At 37.8% G+C, this 21,309-nt stretch overlaps 4 protein-coding genes and 1 long non-coding RNA gene across 7 annotated transcripts; 3 read left to right on the plus strand and 2 right to left on the minus strand.

The window, feature by feature from the left end:
- On the plus strand, nucleotides 1–4,021 carry LOC111466582 (transcriptional adapter ADA2b-like). Its single transcript, XM_023111302.1, has 13 exons — nucleotides 1–336; nucleotides 778–833; nucleotides 1,026–1,204; nucleotides 1,521–1,586; nucleotides 1,717–1,842; nucleotides 1,921–1,996; nucleotides 2,164–2,227; nucleotides 2,310–2,368; nucleotides 2,461–2,547; nucleotides 2,860–3,082; nucleotides 3,179–3,389; nucleotides 3,475–3,711; nucleotides 3,798–4,021. The coding sequence occupies exons 1-13, from the start codon at nucleotides 287–289 to the stop codon at nucleotides 3,987–3,989; spliced, it is 1,626 nt and encodes a 541-aa protein (XP_022967070.1). The 5' UTR covers nucleotides 1–286; the 3' UTR covers nucleotides 3,990–4,021.
- A 2,445-nt stretch (nucleotides 4,022–6,466) lies between these two features.
- LOC111466596 (two-pore potassium channel 1-like) lies at nucleotides 6,467–7,877 on the plus strand. 2 transcript variants are annotated; one of them, XM_023111323.1, is made up of 3 exons: nucleotides 6,467–7,072; nucleotides 7,244–7,371; nucleotides 7,487–7,877. In XM_023111323.1, the coding sequence occupies exons 1-3, from the start codon at nucleotides 6,488–6,490 to the stop codon at nucleotides 7,626–7,628; spliced, it is 855 nt and encodes a 284-aa protein (XP_022967091.1). In that variant the 5' UTR covers nucleotides 6,467–6,487; the 3' UTR covers nucleotides 7,629–7,877. The 2 variants fall into 2 exon arrangements, with proteins under 2 accessions (XP_022967091.1, XP_022967090.1); XM_023111322.1 differs by having other exon boundaries at nucleotides 6,467–7,371.
- A 100-nt stretch (nucleotides 7,878–7,977) lies between these two features.
- On the plus strand, nucleotides 7,978–9,217 carry LOC111466622. The gene is made up of 2 exons (XR_002714408.1): nucleotides 7,978–8,814; nucleotides 8,898–9,217. It is a non-coding gene; the product is annotated as an uncharacterized LOC111466622 (long non-coding RNA).
- A 2,568-nt stretch (nucleotides 9,218–11,785) lies between these two features.
- LOC111466614 lies at nucleotides 11,786–13,362 on the minus strand. Its single transcript, XM_023111345.1, has 4 exons — nucleotides 12,920–13,362; nucleotides 12,642–12,799; nucleotides 12,461–12,536; nucleotides 11,786–12,349 (listed from the first exon to the last, which is right to left on the minus strand). The coding sequence occupies exons 1-4, from the start codon at nucleotides 12,980–12,982 to the stop codon at nucleotides 12,338–12,340; spliced, it is 309 nt and encodes a 102-aa protein (XP_022967113.1). The 5' UTR covers nucleotides 12,983–13,362; the 3' UTR covers nucleotides 11,786–12,337.
- Nucleotides 13,363–15,047: 1,685 nt separating this feature from the next.
- LOC111466608 (protein PYRICULARIA ORYZAE RESISTANCE 21-like) lies at nucleotides 15,048–16,478 on the minus strand. 2 transcript variants are annotated; one of them, XM_023111337.1, is made up of 4 exons: nucleotides 16,107–16,478; nucleotides 15,898–15,982; nucleotides 15,586–15,818; nucleotides 15,048–15,525 (listed from the first exon to the last, which is right to left on the minus strand). In XM_023111337.1, exons 1-4 carry the CDS (start codon nucleotides 16,119–16,121, stop codon nucleotides 15,220–15,222), a joined length of 639 nt encoding a protein of 212 aa, XP_022967105.1. In that variant the 5' UTR covers nucleotides 16,122–16,478; the 3' UTR covers nucleotides 15,048–15,219. The 2 variants fall into 2 exon arrangements, with proteins under 2 accessions (XP_022967105.1, XP_022967104.1); XM_023111336.1 differs by having other exon boundaries at nucleotides 15,048–15,818; nucleotides 16,107–16,333.
- Between the last annotated feature and the right edge of the window lie 4,831 nt (nucleotides 16,479–21,309).

The following is a 21,309-nucleotide window of genomic DNA, read 5'->3' on the forward strand; positions in this document are numbered from 1 at the left end:
GTTTTCGGTGTATCAGAAGATTTCAGGATTTCCACCGTCGGAATCGCTTCTCCTCCGTTTCATTCAACAGACACACGCTACTTTCTTCTTTTGTCCAAACCCCTAACTAACCCTAAAAACCATCCAATTTCCAGTTCCCCGATCATCTGAACATCAAATCGCTTCCCAAATCCCCAATCAATGCTGCCCTTCACTCGGGGCACTTAATCCCAATCCTATGTGCCACTTTTTCTTGAACTAATACTTGCCCAATAGTTCGGATCATTCGTTTAATTTCCCAGATCAAATGGGTCGCTCTCGGGGAAACTTTCAGTCCGACGAGGATCCTACTCAGAGGTTAGCAGTTTTCTTCCTCTCTCGGTGTATTTTCTTTGTTTTCTATGAGAAAGTTTGCTGGTTCGTGGTTTACTGAAGATACCCTCGATTGATTCTTCCGATTTTTCCGGGGTTTTTAATAATGGGGGAAGGAATTATGTATGAATAGTTGTGCATTTGAGTGTGAATGGAATGGTTTCTGCATAATCAGGGTAGCACACCAACTTTGTTTACTTACTTGAGTGACCTTCTACTGTACTAACTATATTCTTTGGTTCAAAATTTTGGTAAAATCTTTGTGAGTTTTTTCGTGGAAGATGTCTTCAATCCGATGATCTGCTTGTGTTGTTGTGTAATATTAGTTTTTTTTCATTATGTGTATGAACATTTATTTCTTTGTTCTTTTTCTTGATGCATTATGGTTTGTGTTGTTGATATGAACTTCCATTTTGGATGCTGCAGATCGAGGAGAAAAAAGAATTCTTCTAGTGGAGATAATTTGGAATCTACAACGGCAGGTGCTTTCTACTTTGATTAGTTGTTTTTAAAACTAAATGTATAGAATTCTCCTGCAAAAAATTGTTATGCTGGTTCATGTTCCATTTTAATGAGGCTTTCTACTGTCTGTAATTCAGATCTTGTGTGCTCTTGTTTTGAACCATTTTTTTGTCTAACATTCTTTCTTAACTTTAAATCATTTTGGGAAAAAGGTCAAGGGGCAACTGAAGGGAAAAAGGCATTATATCACTGCAATTATTGCATTAAAGACATTACAGGGAAAATCCGCATCAAATGTGCCATGTGCCCCGACTTTGACCTTTGTATAGAATGCTTTTCGGTTGGAGCGGAGTTGACGCCTCATAAAAGCAATCACCCATACAGGGTTATGGTTAGTAATCGCCCCACGATTGTATTTTCTCTTAGAAATTGTGTAAGCTTATTTGTTTTTTAAGAACGGAGTTGCATAAGAAATTGGGTTATTGATACGGGAATTAGATGCATTTGCGTTGTGTTTCGTTCACAGCATGCTTTTAGAGGTTTTCTATAATTCATAACGTACCTGTCTTGTTTTCCCGCTGAATAGAACCATATAATAAGTTGAATTAATGATGCACTTAAGTACATCATAGCTTCTAGAAAAGCATGAAAACCTTTAAATCGAACCCTATATGCATTTGCTTTAGTTGATGTCGTCATTTTGACAGGATAACTTATCTTTCCCACTCATCTGCCCAGACTGGAATGCGGACGATGAAATGCTACTTCTAGAGGTATTATATCTTCTCATAATTTCCCTCACAGCTTCATATTAAAGTGGATAGGGTATCTGCAGACTTCTTTGCAGTTTCCTGTGGTCTTTATGTTCTTCTTTTGGCCTGAATAAATAATTTCATAATGTAGGGGATCGAAATGTATGGCTTTTGGAATTGGACAGAGGTTGCTGAGCATGTCGGGACGAAGAGTAAAGAACAATGCATAGAACATTATTCAAGTGTATATATGAACTCCCCATATTTTCCTTTACCGGTACGAGATTATTACATGATTAATTTTCCAAGAACTTCGGTTCTTCCTTCAAGCGATAAACTTTTGAGTTTTTCTCAGGATATGTCTCATGTCGTCGGAAAAAATAGGAAGGAGCTTCTTGCTATGGCTAAAGGGCATGGTGAAGACAAGAAAGGTTTGTGAAACATTCATCATCTTTTTATGTTGAGCTACACTGGCGATGGGTTGAGGGGATCGTTTGATGCGGATGTTCGTGTAGCTTCAATCTAGTGCTTTATTTCAGAAGATTCTGGTATTGCTCCGATGATGGAGTTCACGATTAATTTTTTTCTAATGCTGCAGGATATTCAATACTTGGAGAGCTTACTTTGAAGGAAGAGTCCCCATTTTCTCCTCCAAGAGTCAAGTATGTGAATTGTTACCTTGAATGGCTTTGTTCTCTTTTATTATTTCGATACCTTCGTTTCAATATTTTCTTTTATTTTCAGAGTCGAAGATACACATAAGGCAGATCCTTCTGGCCGTTTATCATCAAGCACTATGTCAGGTGAGGCATAGATATCTATTATTGTTAAATATGGATCGAGTATGAACGTATATCATGTTTAAATGTATATGGTACTGTTGATTTTATTGCAGAAGGCAGCTTCAATGTTGCCGCCACCACTGGCAACAAAAAAGCGTCATCCGCGAATCAAGTTAAAGATGGCCTTGTTAAAATGGAAGGTTTAGTCAGATAAATTCTATAGCTTGCAATTGGATGTTGATAATCTTAAAACCTTTTCCTTTACTGGGATTTCCAGCCAAGGCTTTCTTTCTACACTGCTTTCCTAGATAGGAGTCATGAAAACAGTACTTTTTTCGTACTGAAGGTGATCGATGACAACATATATCATTATGTCTCCTGTTCCCCGCTCTCTTTTTCAGCCCCTAATCATATGGAAGCAATGTTGAAGCTAAATTTCTTTAAATACTTGCATATTCTTTTTAGAGGTCATAAGATGTTGAAGCTAAACTTGCATGATGATTTGATGGCAGATTCTCAAACAGACCGGAACTTTAAAGGAAAGAAACCTAATTTGCCAGCAAATAAGGGTCCATCTTTATTAGAGTTGAGTGGTTACAATGAAAAGAGACAGGAATTTGATCCAGAATACGATAACGAAGCCGAACAGTTGCTAGCGGAGATGGAATTTAAGGATGCTGACGGTGAAGACGAGCGTGAGCTGAAAATGAGAGTGCTTCGTATATACTCTAAGAGGTAATATTTTGTCAAATTTTGGAAGATAGCACTTTTATGAATGGATTTATTAGTGCAACTAGTCTTAAATGTTAAAATGATGAAACTGTTTTGCAGGCTAGATGAAAGGAAGCGTAGAAAAGATTTTATACTGCAAAGAAATTTGCTTTATCCGAGTTCTTTTGAAAAGGACTTATCGGTCGAAGAGAGGGCAATATGTCGTCAATACGATGTCTTCATGCGTTTTCATTCAAAGGAAGAACACAAGGAATTACTTCAAACAGTTGTCGCAGAGCATCGGACCTTGAAACGAATTCAAGAACTCAAGGTTTGAAAAACTCAATTTTCTGTCATATTTTGCAAGATTCAAGGTTGCTGTATCTCTGTAAATGGATCTACGAACGATCATGCAGGAAGCTAGAGCGGCTGGGTGTCGTACACCGACGGAGGTAGAGATCTTTCTCGATAAGAAAAGGAAAAGAGAATGTGACCTTACAGGGCCTGGAAGTCGGGGGAATTCAATCATGTTCATGCCTTCAGAGTCGGGAGGGAAGGACTCGAATTCACGAGCAGCAGTGCAGGGTGTTTCAGGGTCTTTGAACGACTTGGATTCGCTGGGATTCAACGGCGCAGATTTTCTTTCGGAAGCTGTAAGTGCAGCGTTTCACTTAGTAGTTAAAGTTAAATGTTAAAAGAGAATATGAATGTTGATATGGAATTTGGATTGGGTTGGCAGGAAAAAAGGGTATGCAGTGAAATAAGAGTAAGTCCACCAGTTTACCTAAGAATGGAAGAAGTGTTATCAGTAGAGATATTCAATGGGAATGTGAGCAACAAATCTGATGCCCATCGCTTGTTCAAGATTGAGGCAACCAAAATTGATAGAATCTACGAAATGCTCATCAAAAAAGGTATTGCTCAACCTTGATTCATATTCTTTCGTTCTCGTTTTGTTTTTGTAGCTTAACAATTTAGTCATCTCTTTGGAAACTCAAGTGTTGTATTCTTAGAATGTAATATAATAAGTTGTGTTACAAATCTAATATTTAACTTCTTATGGGATGCTTCTAACACTTTTCTTAGGCTTGATTTGGTAATAATTTCGAAAGTTTAGCTTAAAAAATACTATCTCAATTCCGGGTTCATCTAATTCTCTATAAGAACTATAATTTTGCTTTTGATTACTAATAATTTCAGGGTTTTGAGATGTTCGTGGTATAAGGCTTGGAATGACGATTTCAAACACTTTTAAATCACTCAAATTGGAACTCAAACGAAGAAGTTATAGCTTAAACAAGATGGTGTAGAGTAGAAAATACAAGACGTAAATACGTCACATGAAGTTAATCAAACTATGACACATGAAATTTTGGGAAAGTGACGATTGGTGTCGTTTTAATTGTTTTATTCTATTACTCCGATTGGAAGCTAGAAATATTGCGGTGAGGGAAGAGACTTTAGAACCTTGTAGGAAAGCTCTTTGACTGTAGCGGAGGATGCCATGGATACAAAATACCATAGATTGATAGAGAGAAAATCTCGGCCACTTATATCGGGGGATAACCCTGAATTAGATCAGCCACTGACTTCACCAATGCTTGAAATAAGATCACCCATGCGCTTAAGAAATAACTCCCAAGACTCCTTTGTATAATGTTTATCTTATTCTTGAGATAGATTTTTATTGTATCACGAGTACTTACATGGTAATGAAAAAAGATATAGTGCATTCTTCAAAATTTCAACATTTGTATGGGTTTGATCTTGAGCCGTAAAAAATATTATTTTTGCTCTTAAACTCGTAAAAAAATGCTATTACGATTTTGCATTGATCCGAATGTTTTATTCAAATTTCCAAGAGATAGGTAGAGTACGATCATATACTATAAAAGTAGGGTGTTACTTTATGTAACTTCTCATTAAAATTTGAAATTATTATCGTGATTTCTATGTTTTTCATAATTGTTTATAGTTAACATTATATTCACGAACACGCTTTAGAATCATAAAAAAAAAAAATAAAAAAAAAACTAATTTGATTCTTTAATATTTATTTAATATATCTAATATATTAAATATTAATTTCAACCTTTTAAATTAAATAATTATTCTTTTTATATTTAAATTAATAAAAACATCTTTATCTATAAAATATTCTTCCATTTTTTAATTTTTATTAATTCTCTTAAAACTCTTTAAAAACTAAAAAAAAAAAAAAAAATTCTTCCATTATTAATTCTTCCATTTTTTAAATAAATTTGTGGATATTTTTATTAATTTAGCTTAATTTAAATATTTCAAATTAAATATATTTTTCTGATGTTCTACCGACATGTCATTCGACTGTAGACTTACAATTAAACTCTATGTTGGATAAGATATAATCATTAAATCTTTCACATATTATTTATAATTATAAGAAGATCAAATCCCTATAAATTAAGCTAAGCTTATTGTTCAAGTGTGTGAAATCAAAATCATCACCCAAAAGACTACTCATCTACTTTCTTTTCACCTATGAGATCATGTTATACGCTCACTATTTGACGAACTAAATTTTCTCTCGGGATTTAGATGAACTTAGGTGAAATCGTTCATTATTCAGTAATTATCCTCTTAATCAGACCTACCACTCGAAATCGGATTGAAATGGCTGAAATCTGGAATGACCCGAGTTCGGTTGTGTAAATTTGTTGCTTCGATCCTCTCAGTTCTCGCCGAAGTGATCGTTCATTCCGCGGATTGATTTCATGGAAGGATCTGATGCCATTGTTCAAGTTGGAAATGATTATTGTCGTTGTTGTATAAGGCATTAGCCTAATTATTACGATTTGTGGTTTTCAGGTAGCGAGTTGCGGGAAAATGGTGGCCTGTTAATGCCGAGTGGTGAAGATTTAAGCAGGTGGAAGCCAGAGAGTGAATGTTGGGTTTCTTCTCGATTTCTCGAACATCGCTTTTCTTCACTCTTCGTTTGTTCTGTTCTAAATAAAGTCCAGGTAGTTTTTTTCGTGCTAAATATGAACACATTCATCATTTAAACCCAAGTCTTAAACTATTCTGATATCTCTGTTTATTGTTGATTTATCATGAACTGCGGAATTAATGGTACTGTCTCTTCATAATCATCAAGTCCTTTAATCCCTATCTTTTCCTTCCAGCATTTGTTGATAAAATGTGAGGATCGCTGTTGCTTGCATTGGATCTTGTTATGTCTAAGAACAATAATTCTTCTGGTGATATTTGAAAGTGCTTGAAATTGATCTCCAATGATGTAATAAGGTTGGGAAAATTGAAGTTTCACCGGTTTCTGCTTGTGGATTACTATCATTAGATAGAGATTTTCTATGTTTATCCCCAAAAATTAATCTCTTCTGAGTTAAGAATCAAGAATTTAAATCTGGTTAGAAGATCTTTATTGATTTTGAGATGGAGTCTGGTGATGTTGAACAATCCTTGCTTCCCAAGCTGTCCGATTCCAATAAGAGGAATTCTCTCCAGAGAAGAAAATCGATCCATCATGAAATTTTTTCACGTTCATTAGAACACAACGATCAACCACGAAATGGTGATGAAGCATCTCATCAACGTGTGGTTGTTAAACAAGTTAGTTTTAGGAAAGTGTTTGTTGTGTTGGCTACTTATTTGGGAGGAGGAACACTTTGCTTCTTCCTTGTTGGAGATCAAATCAATGGCAAGAAAACAAACGGGATTGTTGATGCCATTTACTTTTGTGTTGTGACAATGACCACTGTTGGGTATGGTGATCTTGTTCCTAATAGCATTGGTGCAAAACTACTTGCTTGTGCTTATGTCTTCACTGGAATTACTCTTGGTGGGATGCTTCTTAGCAGGGCGGCCGATTACATTGTCGAAAAGCAGGAAATACTTCTTGTTAAGGCCATTTTCATGAGCAAAAAGATCAGCTCCGGTGAGCTCCTTCGAGAGTCTGTGGCACACAAACTCAAATACAAAATCCTTATGACTGGAATCGTCCTTTGGGTTCTCGTTGTTGTCGGTACTCTTTTCTTGATTCTGGTTGAGAAGTTTGAGTTCACAGATGCCTTTTATTGTGTTTGTTCCACAATCACAACTCTTGGCTATGGGGACAAGAGCTTCTCTACAACAACTGGTCGTGTTTTTGCTGTCATTTGGATAATGAGCAGTACCATCTGCTTGGCACAGTTCTTTCTGTACCTCGCCGAATTACGCGCCGAGAGGAGACAGAAATCACTAGTGAATAGGGTTCTCTCCCGAGACCTCACGTACTCCGATCTCGAAGAAGCAGACCTTGATCATGATAAAGTAGTAAGGTAAGCCTGATTTTCCTTCATATTTCTTCCCCATTGCCCATATCCTAACCATAGTTCTGTTGTTTTATTCAATTCTTGCATGTTTCTTGGACTTCTTGGCTATCTGATATATCAGTGCTGCTGAATTTGTTGTATATAAACTGAAGGAAATGGGAAAGATCAATCAGGAAGATGTTTCACCAATACTTGACACTTTTTATAAGCTTGACATTGATCAATCAGGAAACTTAACAGAAGCTGATTTAGTAACTTCATAGTCGTCGGTGTATTGACACCGAACTCATATCAGACAATAACTCACGTAGAGCATCGGATGAGGTGATCCTTGCTCCTTAATTTGTCCACTTTCTTAGTAGATATAAACCTCATGTTCATGGCTAACTTTTAACGGATCATTCATCAGAAATTTCCTTCACCCATTTGGATTCAAACAGAATATGTGAAGAATGCATGCATTATTGCACTCTGATTCTATTTACAAACCATTTTAGAATTGAATACATGTTGTGTTTATTACACTAAATTTTTTGGTAGCTTCAGCATACAAAGTGAGCAGACATAGATGAATTTCAAGACATCAATGTCTAAATCGACTGAGAACCGACGAATGATCTTTTATTGGTACTTGTATTGGTATTCGGCGTATTCAGGCCGTCCTGCTACATAATCTAGGATCCTTTCACCTGCTCTCTCACCATGAACTTCGGTTCCAACTTGGAAACCTCCTCCAAAGGCTGTCATTGCCACCAAAAGTACGGCTGTGGAGAGAAAGAGAGGCCAAAAGAATGCTAGAATACTTAGAAACCGGGGCGCTGCATATACGAACAATGACATAACCACTGAAACTGCTGCTACAACAGTTAGCTGGTCTTTGTGTTGGAGAACCTTTGTTTGAATGACCTGAATGTCCATGGAGAAAGACAGAGAGAGAGAGATAGAGAAAATGGCTGTGAGAGATGATTGTTATGAGTCCTTTTTCTTTTCTTGTAAGATGGTATTTATAAGTGACGAGTTTCAAAAGTTCTCAAACTTTGCTTGGCCGATCAGTTTCTCATTTTTTTTTTCTCAAGATGCCATAGTTTTGATGTGAAAATACTGAAATGCCCTTGTACAGGTAGCAATATTTTGGCGGGGGAGATGAAGTAAGAAGGGGGTTAATTAGTCATAAGACAAGAAACAAATGGAAACGTGATGAGATTGTTGTCCATTTGCTTGATTGGTCGGTTACTTTGTCCTTTTAGAACTGATCACATTTTTTTTTTCCATATGGATTGCAGGGTATGATCAAGGAAAAGAATGGAATCTTTTCTTTTTCTAATCCTTTGCTCAATCAAAGAACAATTCAGAACAATAAGCAATCCGATTATCCTGCGGTTACATCGACCGAGAAGGATTGGATTAGCAATGGGTTGTTCTCCATTGATGAAAAGCTTCAATTATAATGTGAGTTTTCCTTATTCAATGCTCTTATTATTATTGGTGTTGATAATCTGATCTCTGAAGTTCAGTTTTGGAAGAACTGTTAGGCTCTAAACCATGTGGCTTGTGAATATTGATGTTGTGGGTGGATAATAATAATGTGATGAAATCCTTTTCTATATAGAGGGTTTTTAGGATAAGGTATTATTAAAAATTGTAATCATTGGATATTGAGGAATATAGAGTTGTTGGAGAGTAAAAAAGAATTCTAAAAGAAGACGCTGATTGATGCATTGAACTTCAAACAAAAATGTTTAATAAGTTCACAACTGTCTTATAAGTTTCGGGCATATATATTTAAAGCATATTGTTTTTTACTATGAATTCTTGAATTTACTTTCAATCGAACATTTTTCGAGAACCGGAAGAAAGTAAATGATTTTAAATATTGAGTTTTATTGAAAGTTGCTCAAAATGTTTTTATCATTCTAGTGTCCGCTCCGCTGTAGCTTCTAAATCAACACTTAGTATGGGAAGAGATTCTTGATTATTGTAAGAGTTCTTTAGCTCCTAGTTTCATTACATCTTTTTAACCATTCAAAGATTTTGTTCTAATCTGTTTATTATTTCTCCGTTGCATTAATATCATGATTCATCAAATGTCATGCATCAATAATGTCATCAATAAGTCTAATTAATTTTTTTTTTTTAATTTCAAAATCAGTGCCTGGTACTTAATTATCTTTAGTTCTATACAATGTTAAACTATGTTAGGACGTTAAAATTTTTAGAATCTATCATTGTATTTTTTTTTCTTCTTATTTTAGAGTATCCAATTGTTTGGAAAGTGCTGATATTTAATTATCTTTAGTTCTATAACAATGTTGAACTATATTAGGACGTTAAAATTCTCCGTTATTGATGAAGAATTTGTTGATTTGAATGATGATAGATTGATTTGTGTTTGTTTGTAAACTTTTAATATCTTTTATTTAAGATTTTATTACATAAGATAGATAAATGAAAGTTTTTTAAAAAATTAACTTTTTCTAACCACCCAAAATTTATTGGGTTGGGTTAGGGTTATCAATCCAACAATTGGTCCAAAAAATTATCTCAACCCAACTCAACCCAACCTACCTCGATTCATGTATACCTCTGGTTCATAAGTGAGCCTGGTAAGTTTGAGTATTTTGATTCATGTATACCTCTGGTTCATAAGTGAGCTTTTGAGTTTTCAAAATAAAATCCTGAAAAAAAATATATATTTTTCGAATTTAAACATTAACGGAACAAAAGTAGATCGCGTTTTGATTATCTAATTCTATACCCAAATATAATAACATTCCAACTATATTTACAAGGCTGAGATCTCTTCCCATTTCTATCCTTCTATTTGTTACTTCAAATATAACCTCTTTTCCTTTCTTTCTGCGACCATTTGCTTGCCTGACTGCCACAAATAAGGCTGCCCAAACAAACACAATTTCTTAAGCTTCTACTTAATCTCCATCATCACTCTAAGCTACACAAGTTTCCTTCCCGGACCTCGTTCAAAACTCTTCTTCCTCCGAGATTACAGACAGCGTCGGCCGCCATTTTCGACGCCCTCTACCGGGTTCTCTATAGCTCAACAATCTATATACAGATGGCATCTTCTTTGCATTTCCCAACAGCAACTTAAACTGTTCCCTAGTAACAACAATTTTCACCTCCCTTGCTCCTCCTACACTCGAGTACGTTGCCTTCGAGTAAACCAGAAGATTTTTGAGCTCTTTCAGGCATGGAACAACATTGAGAAGAGAGTCATTACCTCGTTCAGTTGCAGAATCGACCATTGTAGCTAACTCGGGGGATTTCTCGAGCACTCTAAGGTTCTTCGATGGCAAGTGAACGCAAGGCAAGATGATGCAGTTTCCCATTTTGTGAATGAATGGAGAAGGAATGGAAGTCTCATGAATAAATATAGCATGTGGGTTTGAGATGATTGTCCATCGGAAGGGCATCAGAAGACAGAACATGCCAAGCATAACACTGCTTCACGACCTGTATGAATATATAATAGACACACCCAACGACTTCAATGGGGAATTAAAGATAAGAAATAAGAAGACAGTACCATGTTAACTGCACTCCCGCAGAGTTCTGACTAAGAAATTATAAAAATTTTAAAAGATCAAAGTCAATGCTTTTAATAATATCTTCAACTATGAAGGAAGTCTTTTTTAACTCTCATACGCCGGAAGAATATCTTGTTAGAAATCACGACTCTCCATAATGGTACGTTATTTGTCTACTTTGAGCAAAATTTTCGTAACTTTGATTTTGGTTTCTCCCGAAGGTCTCATGCCAATGGAGATGCATTCCTTACTTATAAACCCATGATCTAACTCCTTAATTAGCCAACATGGAACTCTAACTCCTCTTACTTATAAACCCATGATCTAACTCCTTAATTAGCCAACATGGAACTTCCTCTCAACAATCCTCAACATATCTAAACACCTCTGGTAGTGAAAAATACTTTCTTCCCTCCCAATTCCACTTGCTACTTATACCCTACTGTTGTGTAACAAAATTTTACTAACAAACTCATGATCAACCCTTGAAATTTCAATGACTTCATTGATGTAGCCAACATAGTGTAGTGTCACGATCATGCTTGTCCAAGGAGTGTTGTCTATGGCACATGTCAGATGTCCCGGTCATGCTTGTCCAAGACGTGTTGTTTATAGTCGCATGTTTGTTCCAAACCCCTTTTACATGCTTCCATCTTAGATAGGTATTTACTATTTCATGTTATGTCAATATGGGGGTATATGACCGTTCAGCACAATCATGTCTACACCCGCCATAGCTAAAATGCCCCAAAATGTATTATAGGGAGGTATGACTAGTTGTTACTTCTTCTTACCTTGAGTTATATGTTATTTAAGTCAGTGGTGTTCCTTTCTTTGCTTATAGCCATATAACGTTGCTTTATTCAATTTTTCAATCAAATGTATTCCTCACTCATGTTTTCTAAAACAATTCTCACAAACGTGACTTGAGCCTCAAGCATAGGCTGACGTTGTCCACGAAGCATGAATTTCTCACAGTTGACTTATTCTCTGGGCTTGTTCTGCTACTGTAAGAATGCGAGTGTGACTCACATCACACATAGCTAAAAGTATATGGTAGAGAATAACATTCCGCTGCAGTTCCTTTTCCTTCATCTCCTTGTACACAAGGAGAGCCTCCTCACCGTATCTGGCTCCCCCATAGGCTTGTAAAAGAGAAGCATAAGATGTCCAACTTGGCAAAAGTCCATTTTTAATCATCTCTTTGTAGAGGGTCTTGATCTTCCATGGTCTTTTAGCCCTACCCATAGCATGTATAACCAAATTCGGCTTGATGCCTATAGCCTTCATTTCTTCATACACAATTCAAGCACCCATCATAGTTCCCAGCCACTTCATGAATTTTAATCAATGTCAAGAATGTTGCAGGATTGATACGCCAGTTTTCTGTTCTTGCACGATCATGGAAGCTGAAAGCCAAGCCAACATCACCAGCACGTCTATAGGCATCAATCATAGCAGAGTTTGTGACATCACAAACCACTCAATAGCCTTATTAGACAACGAAAACAACCTAACAGAAGTAATAATTGTAGAAAATGTCAGATTACCAGGCTTAGCTCCTCTGTTAAGCATTTCGTCGAACAGTTTATCTGCACCCTCCATATCTCGGCACTTCCAAAACACCTTCAGTGTCACGTTAATAAAAAGAATCGCCTCTTTCCTTGAATTCAACAGCTTCTGAAAGTACCGAAGAGCAAGAACTCCGATATTCACGAAAGAGAAGCATACCTGGCCTCGTAAGATTGCTTCCGAAGTTTCGAAGCTCTGGGGGTTCTGGGATTGACACAAACGGAGCTTTTGGACGAGGAACCTGATTTCCCATCGGGATTTTTCGAAATTTCATCATCAGAGGCGCTCGGATTCTGGGTTTCTTGAGAAGCGTATACCTGTAGCGAGACATTGGTAATTTGAAGGGATGTTTTTGGGTGGCGAGTTATCGGATTGAGCTTGAAACAGTGACAGGACTTGGCAAGAGTTGTTCTTCGTTCAAAATAGAGAGAACTAACCGTGTAATAAACTATAGCATCAAATGAGGAGATCTCCTCGTGTGCTATTGCCATGTACTCCATCCATCTCAGTTGATAAAGAGCAATTCTGAAGCTTAGACATCTAACTCATCTCATCTTTATGGTTTGCTCCCACTTAGTTGTATCATTCAATTTCAGCATATCATCAAAGGACTCTGGTTCCCTTTCATCAGTCAGCAACAAATAGTGCAATAAAGGTACATACCTATATGATACTTTGATAAGTTCGGGTTGATCTTCTCAACACTTACTCCACCTCTAGTTCCTCAGCAATAGTCTCAGAAGCTTTTTGAGTATCAGCTATGACATTACTCGGTGTATTTTTCTACAACTCATTCTCAACTCTCACTTGCTTCGTTGTCTCGGAACCTTTCTTCTTTTTGTCTTTGTACAGGACATACCCAAACGTGTAATTTTCTTCTCAATATCTCAGGATTTTTCTGTTCTTGTCATCTCAAAACTTGTACCCAAACGTGTCAGAACCATAGCCTATGAAGTACAAGCTTGTCTCTCTTCTCTGGATCAGCATGGACATACGCAATGCAGCTAAAAGTTCTCAAGTGAGAGTACTTGAGTTATTTTCCTATTCATATCTCTTCTGGCAACTTGAACTCCAAGGTAACGACTCTCTATTAATCAAGTAGGTTGTTGTATCTACAACATACAACAACGACTCAAAATGTCTTTGACAATTTAGCATGAATCCTCATACTCTTTACATGCTCATTTAATGTTACGTTCATTCTTTCAGCAACACCATTTTGTCTTGTACTACTGGAAACTGTCTTCGCTAACCTAATTCCCTCCGCTACACAAAGTGCTTTGAATTCTAACTTGTTGTATTCTCCTCCATTGTTAGACCTCAAGCATTTGATCTTCAAATCGGTTTGATTTTCAACTTTAGTTTTCCACTTCTTGAAGGTGACAAACACATCTGACTTGTGTTTCAAAAAATAAATTCATACCTTTCTATTCACATAATTGATGAAGATGTCCTAGAACTTTGATCCACAAAGTGATTGAACTGGAGATGGTCCCAAAATGTCTCTTATGGACCATTTTCAACTGCACTTCCTTTAATTCTCTGACAATCTTTATGTAGCTAACTCGTTTCTGTTTGCGCATAACACATCTCTCACAAGGGCCCATATCAACATATTTTAGGTCTTCTAAAACTTATTTTGTAACCAACCGCTTCATTCCTTTGACACTCGTATGTCCAAGTCTATTGGACCATAAACTTGAATTTGAAGCACTCTCAGCAACCATAGGTGCCTTTTGAACTGCTATGGCGGATAGTTTGATCATTTTTTGTATGTGGAAATAGTCTAGGGCCTTTTGAACTGAGTTGCTACTCCATAAGCCTGTCTTGTGCAAGACGAGGGACCACACTATTAGACTTAGTAGTTGGCTATCACAGGGAGCCGCTACCCAAGATTCAGTTTAATTTTATGGTCCTATAGAAGGGTTGTCAGGCTAGTCTTAGAGATGATGTTCAAGATTCATAATGTCATAAATGTCCTTTTATGAGATTGATTATGATGAGGTCGTGTCTTCCATATTTCGGACACCGATGATTTACTTTCTAGACAATGTAAGCTAGCTTCACTCTAAAACTCAAATAAGCTATCCACGAGATTGTGGTGCCAATAATTAGTGAACAACTTCCAAACTCAGAGTGGGTTTATGACATGCATAAGAACAGCCCCGAAAACTTTTTGACCTTCAAGAAGCTTATACAGTTGCAAAGCTTAGGCTTCAACTCTCTGATGACTAATTAAGTTATTGATACGATTAGAGCTTACAAGTAAGTTACTTACGGAGTATTTTTATTCCCACGAGATATCATCTCTCTTAGCTAAGGGTTTAGTACCCTCCATAAAAAGAAAAGTTAGATGGTTTCGTACTTGTTTAATCCCGATGCTACCATTTAGTTTTTGTATTTCAACTCAACCCTTTATTTTACCATTGCACACTAACGCTTAGTCATATAGTGTTTGAATATCAATAATGTTCGAACATAACTCCAATGGTGAGATTAATGAGAATCCACTTCAATCAAGTTTGAATTTCGCGTTTTTAACTATCTCAAATTATTGAAAACTAATAACCAAGATGAACATAATGAAATGAATTATTGTTCTGTTACGCCGTTGAAGCCTCAAAACCGAGCTCTATACTGAGGCCAGGCCACATTGTAATGTAATTAGAACTCCCTTATTATCATAACCATAAGGTGCGCATGAACGTCACTCGCACCATTCACGAGCTGCAACGCCTCACATGACACTGCATCCTGTCGCATTTTCTTCATTTAGATACTCACAGGGGCTGATGTAACAACTCCTCCCTCCGCCATAGCTATCATAAATAGGCCTTCCAGAAGCGCACCCGTCGCAGCATGAGCGCGGCCTACCGACCCCACTGTAACACGGGCCCCCACCGCGCCCTTCATAGCACTCCCTGCAGCACACCCCCATCGGGTATGCCCGCGGGTACCCTGCATCCGGCACGCATGGGTTCCTTGGTACCGGCTTGGTTTGTACTGGTGGGGGATTCTGGACGACGACCGGCGGAGGATCGACCTTCTTGGGCGGCGTCGGAGGTGGAGGATCAGCCTTCTTGAGCGGCGAGGGAGGATCGACGACCTTTTGAGAAGGCGGTGGGTCGGGATTTTTCGGCAGAGGAGAATCGATGACCTTTTGGAGCTGCGGTGGAGGATCGACGGGCTTGGGAATTTCAGGGTCTTGGATTTGAATGCTTTTGATAACCCCACAGCCCTTACAGCAAATTTTATCTCTCAGCTTCTCAGGATTACAACAAACCACTTTGATAGTCACAAGGTTTTGTTTCTCATCATAAATCTGGTCTCGAATTTCTGTAGAACAAAACAGAAACTGGGTTTGCGTTGCTTTTTGTAGAAACTAAAAGACAGAGTAGAAGAACAGAGTACTCACGAGGGAATTTGCAGAGAACTTTCTTGACCTTCTTATAACACCGATGGCATTGCAGGTCCACTTTAAGCATCATGAGCACAACCTTCTGCAAAACCCAACAAACCCATTTTGATAAACTCAACAGAGACATATAGATTCAAACATCAAACAAAAACACACACAAAATCAGCAGGACAGAGGAGTGTGGCGTGATGAACGAGATGTGATACCTTGGCATCCGCCATGGATGAGTTTGCTGATTGGAAGAAAGTTTAGAAAAAGGGATGAAGGGAAAAGGAAGGGTAATAAATTAAACCCAAAAGGTAGAAGCAAAGGAGACGGGGGAGTTGGCAATGGTAGTCGGAGAAAGAGCAATAAGACCCCAACACGTAACCATGTGTAGTTCTTGAGTGGTCGGGTTTTTTGTAATGATTAATTTTTATGGTTTGAGTTCGAGTAATTGAAGTGGATGAGATTTTAGGGTTTGTGTAATTAAACTTCACACACACGTGATCCACTATGATATCCCTTTTTCATTACTGATTAGCCAACCAACAAAAAGATGCCCAAAACAAACTTGTAACTCAAGCACCTTTTAGGAGCATTTTCTTCACTTTTTTTCATAGGTTCCTTTAAGATTTGTATGTTAAGAAATGAGCTTCCTATGTTATGTTTGATCGGTGGTTCATGAATTTCGTGGCTTGAGAAAAGTTTTCTATGTTGGTGACAACAGAAAACTGAATTGAGATTGAGAGGAGGAGTGATTTGAGTGATGGGGAGGAAGGTTCTTTTATAGGGGGATTCTCGGAATTGGTTGAGATTTTTGTGGATGAATTTGATTTCACCTCCTCCTTCTCTTCCGTAACTAATTCAAATTCTATTATTAGCTATTATTAGTTTCAACACCCTCCCTTAAACTGAATTCTGCCTAAATCAGTTTAGGACTTCATTTCATCTTCTTGATATACATCTTGGATTCTGCATATCCCCATCTTTCTTCTGAGCTTCTCGAACAATGGTTGTTTCAAGGGCTTTGTGAATAGGTCTGCGATTTGTTCATCACTTCGGCAAAAGTTGAGTTCAATAATGCCTTCTTTACACAAATCACGCAAGAAATGAAATCGAACATCGATGTGCTTGCTCCTTCCATGCAACACAGGATTTTTAGACAACTTAATAGTTGACATATTATCACAATATATAACCGTCGTACTTGGTTGCTTCTGATTAAGAATTTCAAGCATTTTTCTTAACCAAATTGCTTGGCACGAGCATGCTGCTGCTGCCACAAATTCTGCTTCTGTCGTTGAGAGTGTTACAATAGGTTGCTTCTTTGAAGACCAGCAAATAGCTCCTGAACTCATCAAGAAAATACTTCCTGAAGTACTTTTACGATCGTCTATATCACCTGCATAGTCGCTGTCTGTATAGCCAACTATCTTCGGATCATCTCCTTTTTTGTAGAATACCCCCAAATCAGAGGTTCCTCTCACATAACGAAGTATCCTTCTTGCTGCATTGAGATGTTTTTCCGTTGGATGCTCCATGTAACGACTTATCATACTAACCGCATACATGATGTCTGGTCTTGTTGAAGTTAGGTACATCAAACTTCCCACAATTTGTTTGAAGTACCTATTATCAACCTCTCGCCCGTCAATGTCCTTGTGCAACTTTAAGCCCAATTCTGATGGAGTTCCAAATGTGCGCTCATCCAATTTAAATCTTTCAAGTAATTCTTGAGCATACTTCTTCTGACAGATAAAGTTACCTGCGGGAGTCTGAGTAACTTCTACTCCAAGAAAATATCTCATCAAGCCAAGATCTGTCATTTCAAATTCCTTCATCATGCTCTTCTTAAAAAATTCAAACATTTCTTCATTATTGCCAGTAAATATTAAATCATCAACGTATAAGCAAATAATGATAATGTTACCTCCCTTTTCAGTTTTCACATACAACGTATGTTCATACGGGCATTTAGTGAATCCCATCTTTTCAAAATGAGAATCAATGCGACTGTACCATGCCCTCGGAGCTTGCTTCAAACCGTACAAAGCTTTCTTCAACTTGTATACTTGTTCCTCTTTGCCTTTTTGAACAAAACCTTCTGGTTGCTCCACATATACTTCCTCTTGAAGCTCTCCATGTAAGAAGGCTGATTTCACATCAAGTTGATAAATAGGCCAAGATTTCTGTGCTGCAATAGAAATTATGAGCCTGATAGTGTCTTGACGTGCCACTGGTGCAAATACCTCCTTATAATCAATTCCATACTTTTGCTTGTATCCTTTTGCAACAAGTCGCGCCTTGTACTTATCCACCTCACCGTTTTCATTCAACTTGGTTTTGAAAACCCATTTTACTCCGATTGTTTTCTGCCCTCTAGGAAGATCAGTGAGCTCCCAAGTCTTGTTCTTCTCTATGGATTTGATTTCACTGTCCATAGCTTCCTTCCATTTCTTCTCTTTTACTGCTTCTTCATAGACAATTGGATCACTATCCATAAAGAATGCAAAATAACCACTATCACTTGATTCATAATCCATCTCATAATCAATCATCCAGATTGGTCTTTTTCTTGTTCTTGGATGTCTTTGATTTTGATCATGATCTTCTTCTACTGGTTCTTCTTGTTGAGCTTGTGATGAGCTCTCTCCATGCTCATAGTGAGGCTGAATAGGAGCTTCAGTTTGTTCTTCTTCAAGATCTACAGGAATCTGCTGATTCACAGTGATCTTTTCTTCCCATGTCCAAGTCTTATTTTCGTCAAAGACTACATCACGACTCACCACCACCTTCTTTGTCAAAGGATCGTAGAGTTTGTATGCCTTAGAGGTCTCGCTTACTCCAAGGAACACACACTTCGAACTCTTGTCCTCAAGTTTCTTCCTTTTCTCATCAGGAACGTGTGCATATGCTATGCACCCAAAGATTCTAAAGTGGTCTACTGCAGGTTTTCTTCCGCTCCATGCTTCTTGTGGAGTCATGTCTCTAACAGAAAAGGTAGGGCTCCGATTGAGAATGTGAACGGACCACACAACAGCTTCTGGCCAGAATTCCTTCGGGACTTCTCCTTTATTTAGTAAACTTCGAACCATGTTCAGAATGGTCCTGTTTTTCCTTTCGGCCACACCATTTTGTTGTGGTGTATATGCTGTTGTTAATTGCCTCCGTATGCCCTTCTCTTCACAAAATTGAATAAACTCTTTCGAGCAGAATTCTCCACCTCTGTCAGTTCTTAAAACCTTGACTCTTCTTCCAGTTTCGGTTTTCATAGTAGCACAAAATTTTTTGAAGCAGTCAAAGGCTTCTGATTTGGCGTGCAAGAAATAAGTCCATGTTTTTCGACTAAAGTCATCGATGAGGGTCATGAAATATTTCTTGTTACCATTTGATGCAGGAGAGATGGGACCACATATGTCTGAATGAATCAACTCCAAAATTGCTTGAGCTCTTCTTGATTTTCCGGATGGAAAAGAGTTTCTTTCATGTTTTGCTACTACACAGCTCTCGCAAATTTCCATTGGTGGAGTAATATCTGGCAACCCAGTTACCATCTTCTTTGAGGACAACGTCTTTAATCCTTTGAAGTGTAGATGACCATACCTAAAATGCCAAAGCCAAGTGGTATCTTCTTTCTTCACCATCAAACTTTTGGCAACGATATTTAACGTCAACGGATATAGACGGTTGGTGGTCATCTTCATCTTAGCAATCGATCCTCTTTTGGAGTCATAAATTTCACATTCATCATTTTGGAATGTGATCACATACCCCTTTGCTTGTAACTGACCGATACTAAGTAAGTTGGCCTTCAGATCAGGAATGTAGAATACATTAGAAATAGACTCTACAAAGCCATTTCTAGTCTTGATATCTATGGTTTCTTTTCCCATCACTTGGAGAGATGAATTGTTGCCAAGAGAGACCGTAGTATGAAAATTTTCATCTAAAGTTGAGAAGAATTCCTTACAACCTGTCATATGATTGCTGCATCCAGAGTCTACGACCCATACACCTTGATCTGCAACCTTCATAGCATGGAATGACATTAATAATGCTTCTTCTTCTCTTCTCTCCATAAAATTGGATTGATTTCTTTTCTCCTTTTGGAGCCTGGTATAGCATTCATTTTTGTAATGTCCAAGGCGTCCACATCTGTAACATTCCACCTTAGACTTGTCAAAGTGTCTCTTGCCTTTGTTGTCATAATCGTTTCTGACTAGGTCTGCTGACCTGCCAACATCTTCACTTCTTTCTCGACTGCCCCTCTCACGACCTCTGCCTCTTCTTTGCCCTCTACCTCTAGAGCTTGAAATTTCACTTGGTGTGGATATCTTTAAGGCTGTCATCTCCTCTATTGCACTTGTACGATTGAGCCTCTGCTCATGTACTAACAGGGAGCTTTGGAGTTCATCTATTTGCATTTCCTCGACATTGTTTGCTTCTTCGATAGAGCATACAATGTAATCGAACTTTGGTGTTAGTGATCGCAAAATCTTTTCTACGACCGCAACATCTGTGATTGAACCACCATGCATCCTCATTTTACTTGCAAGACTTATAACCTTGCCAATATAATCATTCACTGTTTCTCCCTTTTGCATTTGGAGAATTTCAAAGTCTCTCCTAACTGCCTGTAGTTGAGCACGTTTTACTCTCGTTGAGCCTTGATACTTCCTCCTCATAGAGTCCCAAATTTCTTTGGATGTCTTCTTCTGAAGCATTGTTTCCAAGATAGTCCTATCAATGGACTGAAATAAATAGTTCTTGACCTTCAGGTCCTTCAACTTCGATGCTGCCAACAGTTGCTGTCGATCAGCTGAGAGTACCTCACCTTCATTTGGCTCTTCATAACCTGTTTCCACCATATCAAAGAACTCCTTTGATCTGAGAAAATTTTCCATCAACATCGCCCAATGATCATAGTGACCGTCGAACCTCGGGATGGCGGGCTGAACGTAGTTCTCAACTTGTTTTTCTGCTGCCATTTTTGCTGCTGCAAGATCGCTCTGATACCAGTTGTTGGTGACAACAGAAAACTGAATTGAGATTGAGAGGAGGAGTGATTTGAGTGATGGGGAGGGAGGTCCTTTTATAGGGGGATTCTCGGAATTGGTTGAGATTTTTGTGGATGAATTTGATTTCACCTCCTCCTTCTCTTCCGTAACTAATTCAAATTCTATTATTAGCTATTATTAGTTTCAACATTCTAATACAGAGAAGTTTAAATAGGTTAAGTACAATCTTCTAAGTTTACTGCTAGTAGATATTGTCTTATTTGTGCTTTCTCTTCCCGGCTTCTCATCAGAGTTTGTAAAATGCGTTTTCTAGAAAAGGTTTCCACACCCTTATAAAAAATGTTGTCTCACCCTCCAATCGATATGGGATCTCACAATCCACCTTCCTTTAGGGCCTAGCATTCGTTAT

Source organism: Cucurbita maxima, unplaced genomic scaffold, assembly GCF_002738345.1.
Source record: "Cucurbita maxima cultivar Rimu unplaced genomic scaffold, Cmax_1.0 Cma_Scf00031, whole genome shotgun sequence".
Lineage (NCBI taxonomy): Eukaryota > Viridiplantae > Streptophyta > Magnoliopsida > Cucurbitales > Cucurbitaceae > Cucurbita > Cucurbita maxima.

Bases quoted from the DNA above. Each gene is read 5' to 3' on its own strand.
- LOC111466582 (XM_023111302.1), top strand. From the start codon at position 287: ATGGGTCGCTCTCGGGGAAACTTTCAGTCCGACGAGGATCCTACTCAG. The intron at 3,083-3,178 runs GTAATATTTTGT...ACTGTTTTGCAG, and splicing joins CTTCGTATATACTCTAAGAG to GCTAGATGAAAGGAAGCGTA. The intron at 3,712-3,797 runs GTAAGTGCAGCG...TTGGGTTGGCAG, and splicing joins CAGATTTTCTTTCGGAAGCT to GAAAAAAGGGTATGCAGTGA.
- LOC111466596 (XM_023111322.1), top strand. From the start codon at position 6,488: ATGGAGTCTGGTGATGTTGAACAATCCTTGCTTCCCAAGCTGTCCGAT. The intron at 7,372-7,486 runs GTAAGCCTGATT...CTGATATATCAG, and splicing joins GATCATGATAAAGTAGTAAG to TGCTGCTGAATTTGTTGTAT.
- LOC111466614 (XM_023111345.1), bottom strand. From the start codon at position 12,982: ATGGAGTACATGGCAATAGCACACGAGGAGATCTCCTCATTTGATGCT. The intron at 12,800-12,919 runs GTTAGTTCTCTC...GTCTCGCTACAG, and splicing joins ATGCTATAGTTTATTACACG to GTATACGCTTCTCAAGAAAC. The intron at 12,537-12,641 runs GTATGCTTCTCT...GTGACACTGAAG, and splicing joins AAGCAATCTTACGAGGCCAG to GTGTTTTGGAAGTGCCGAGA.
- LOC111466608 (XM_023111336.1), bottom strand. The intron at 15,819-15,897 runs GTGAGTACTCTG...TTTGTTCTACAG, and splicing joins AGTTCTCTGCAAATTCCCTC to AAATTCGAGACCAGATTTAT.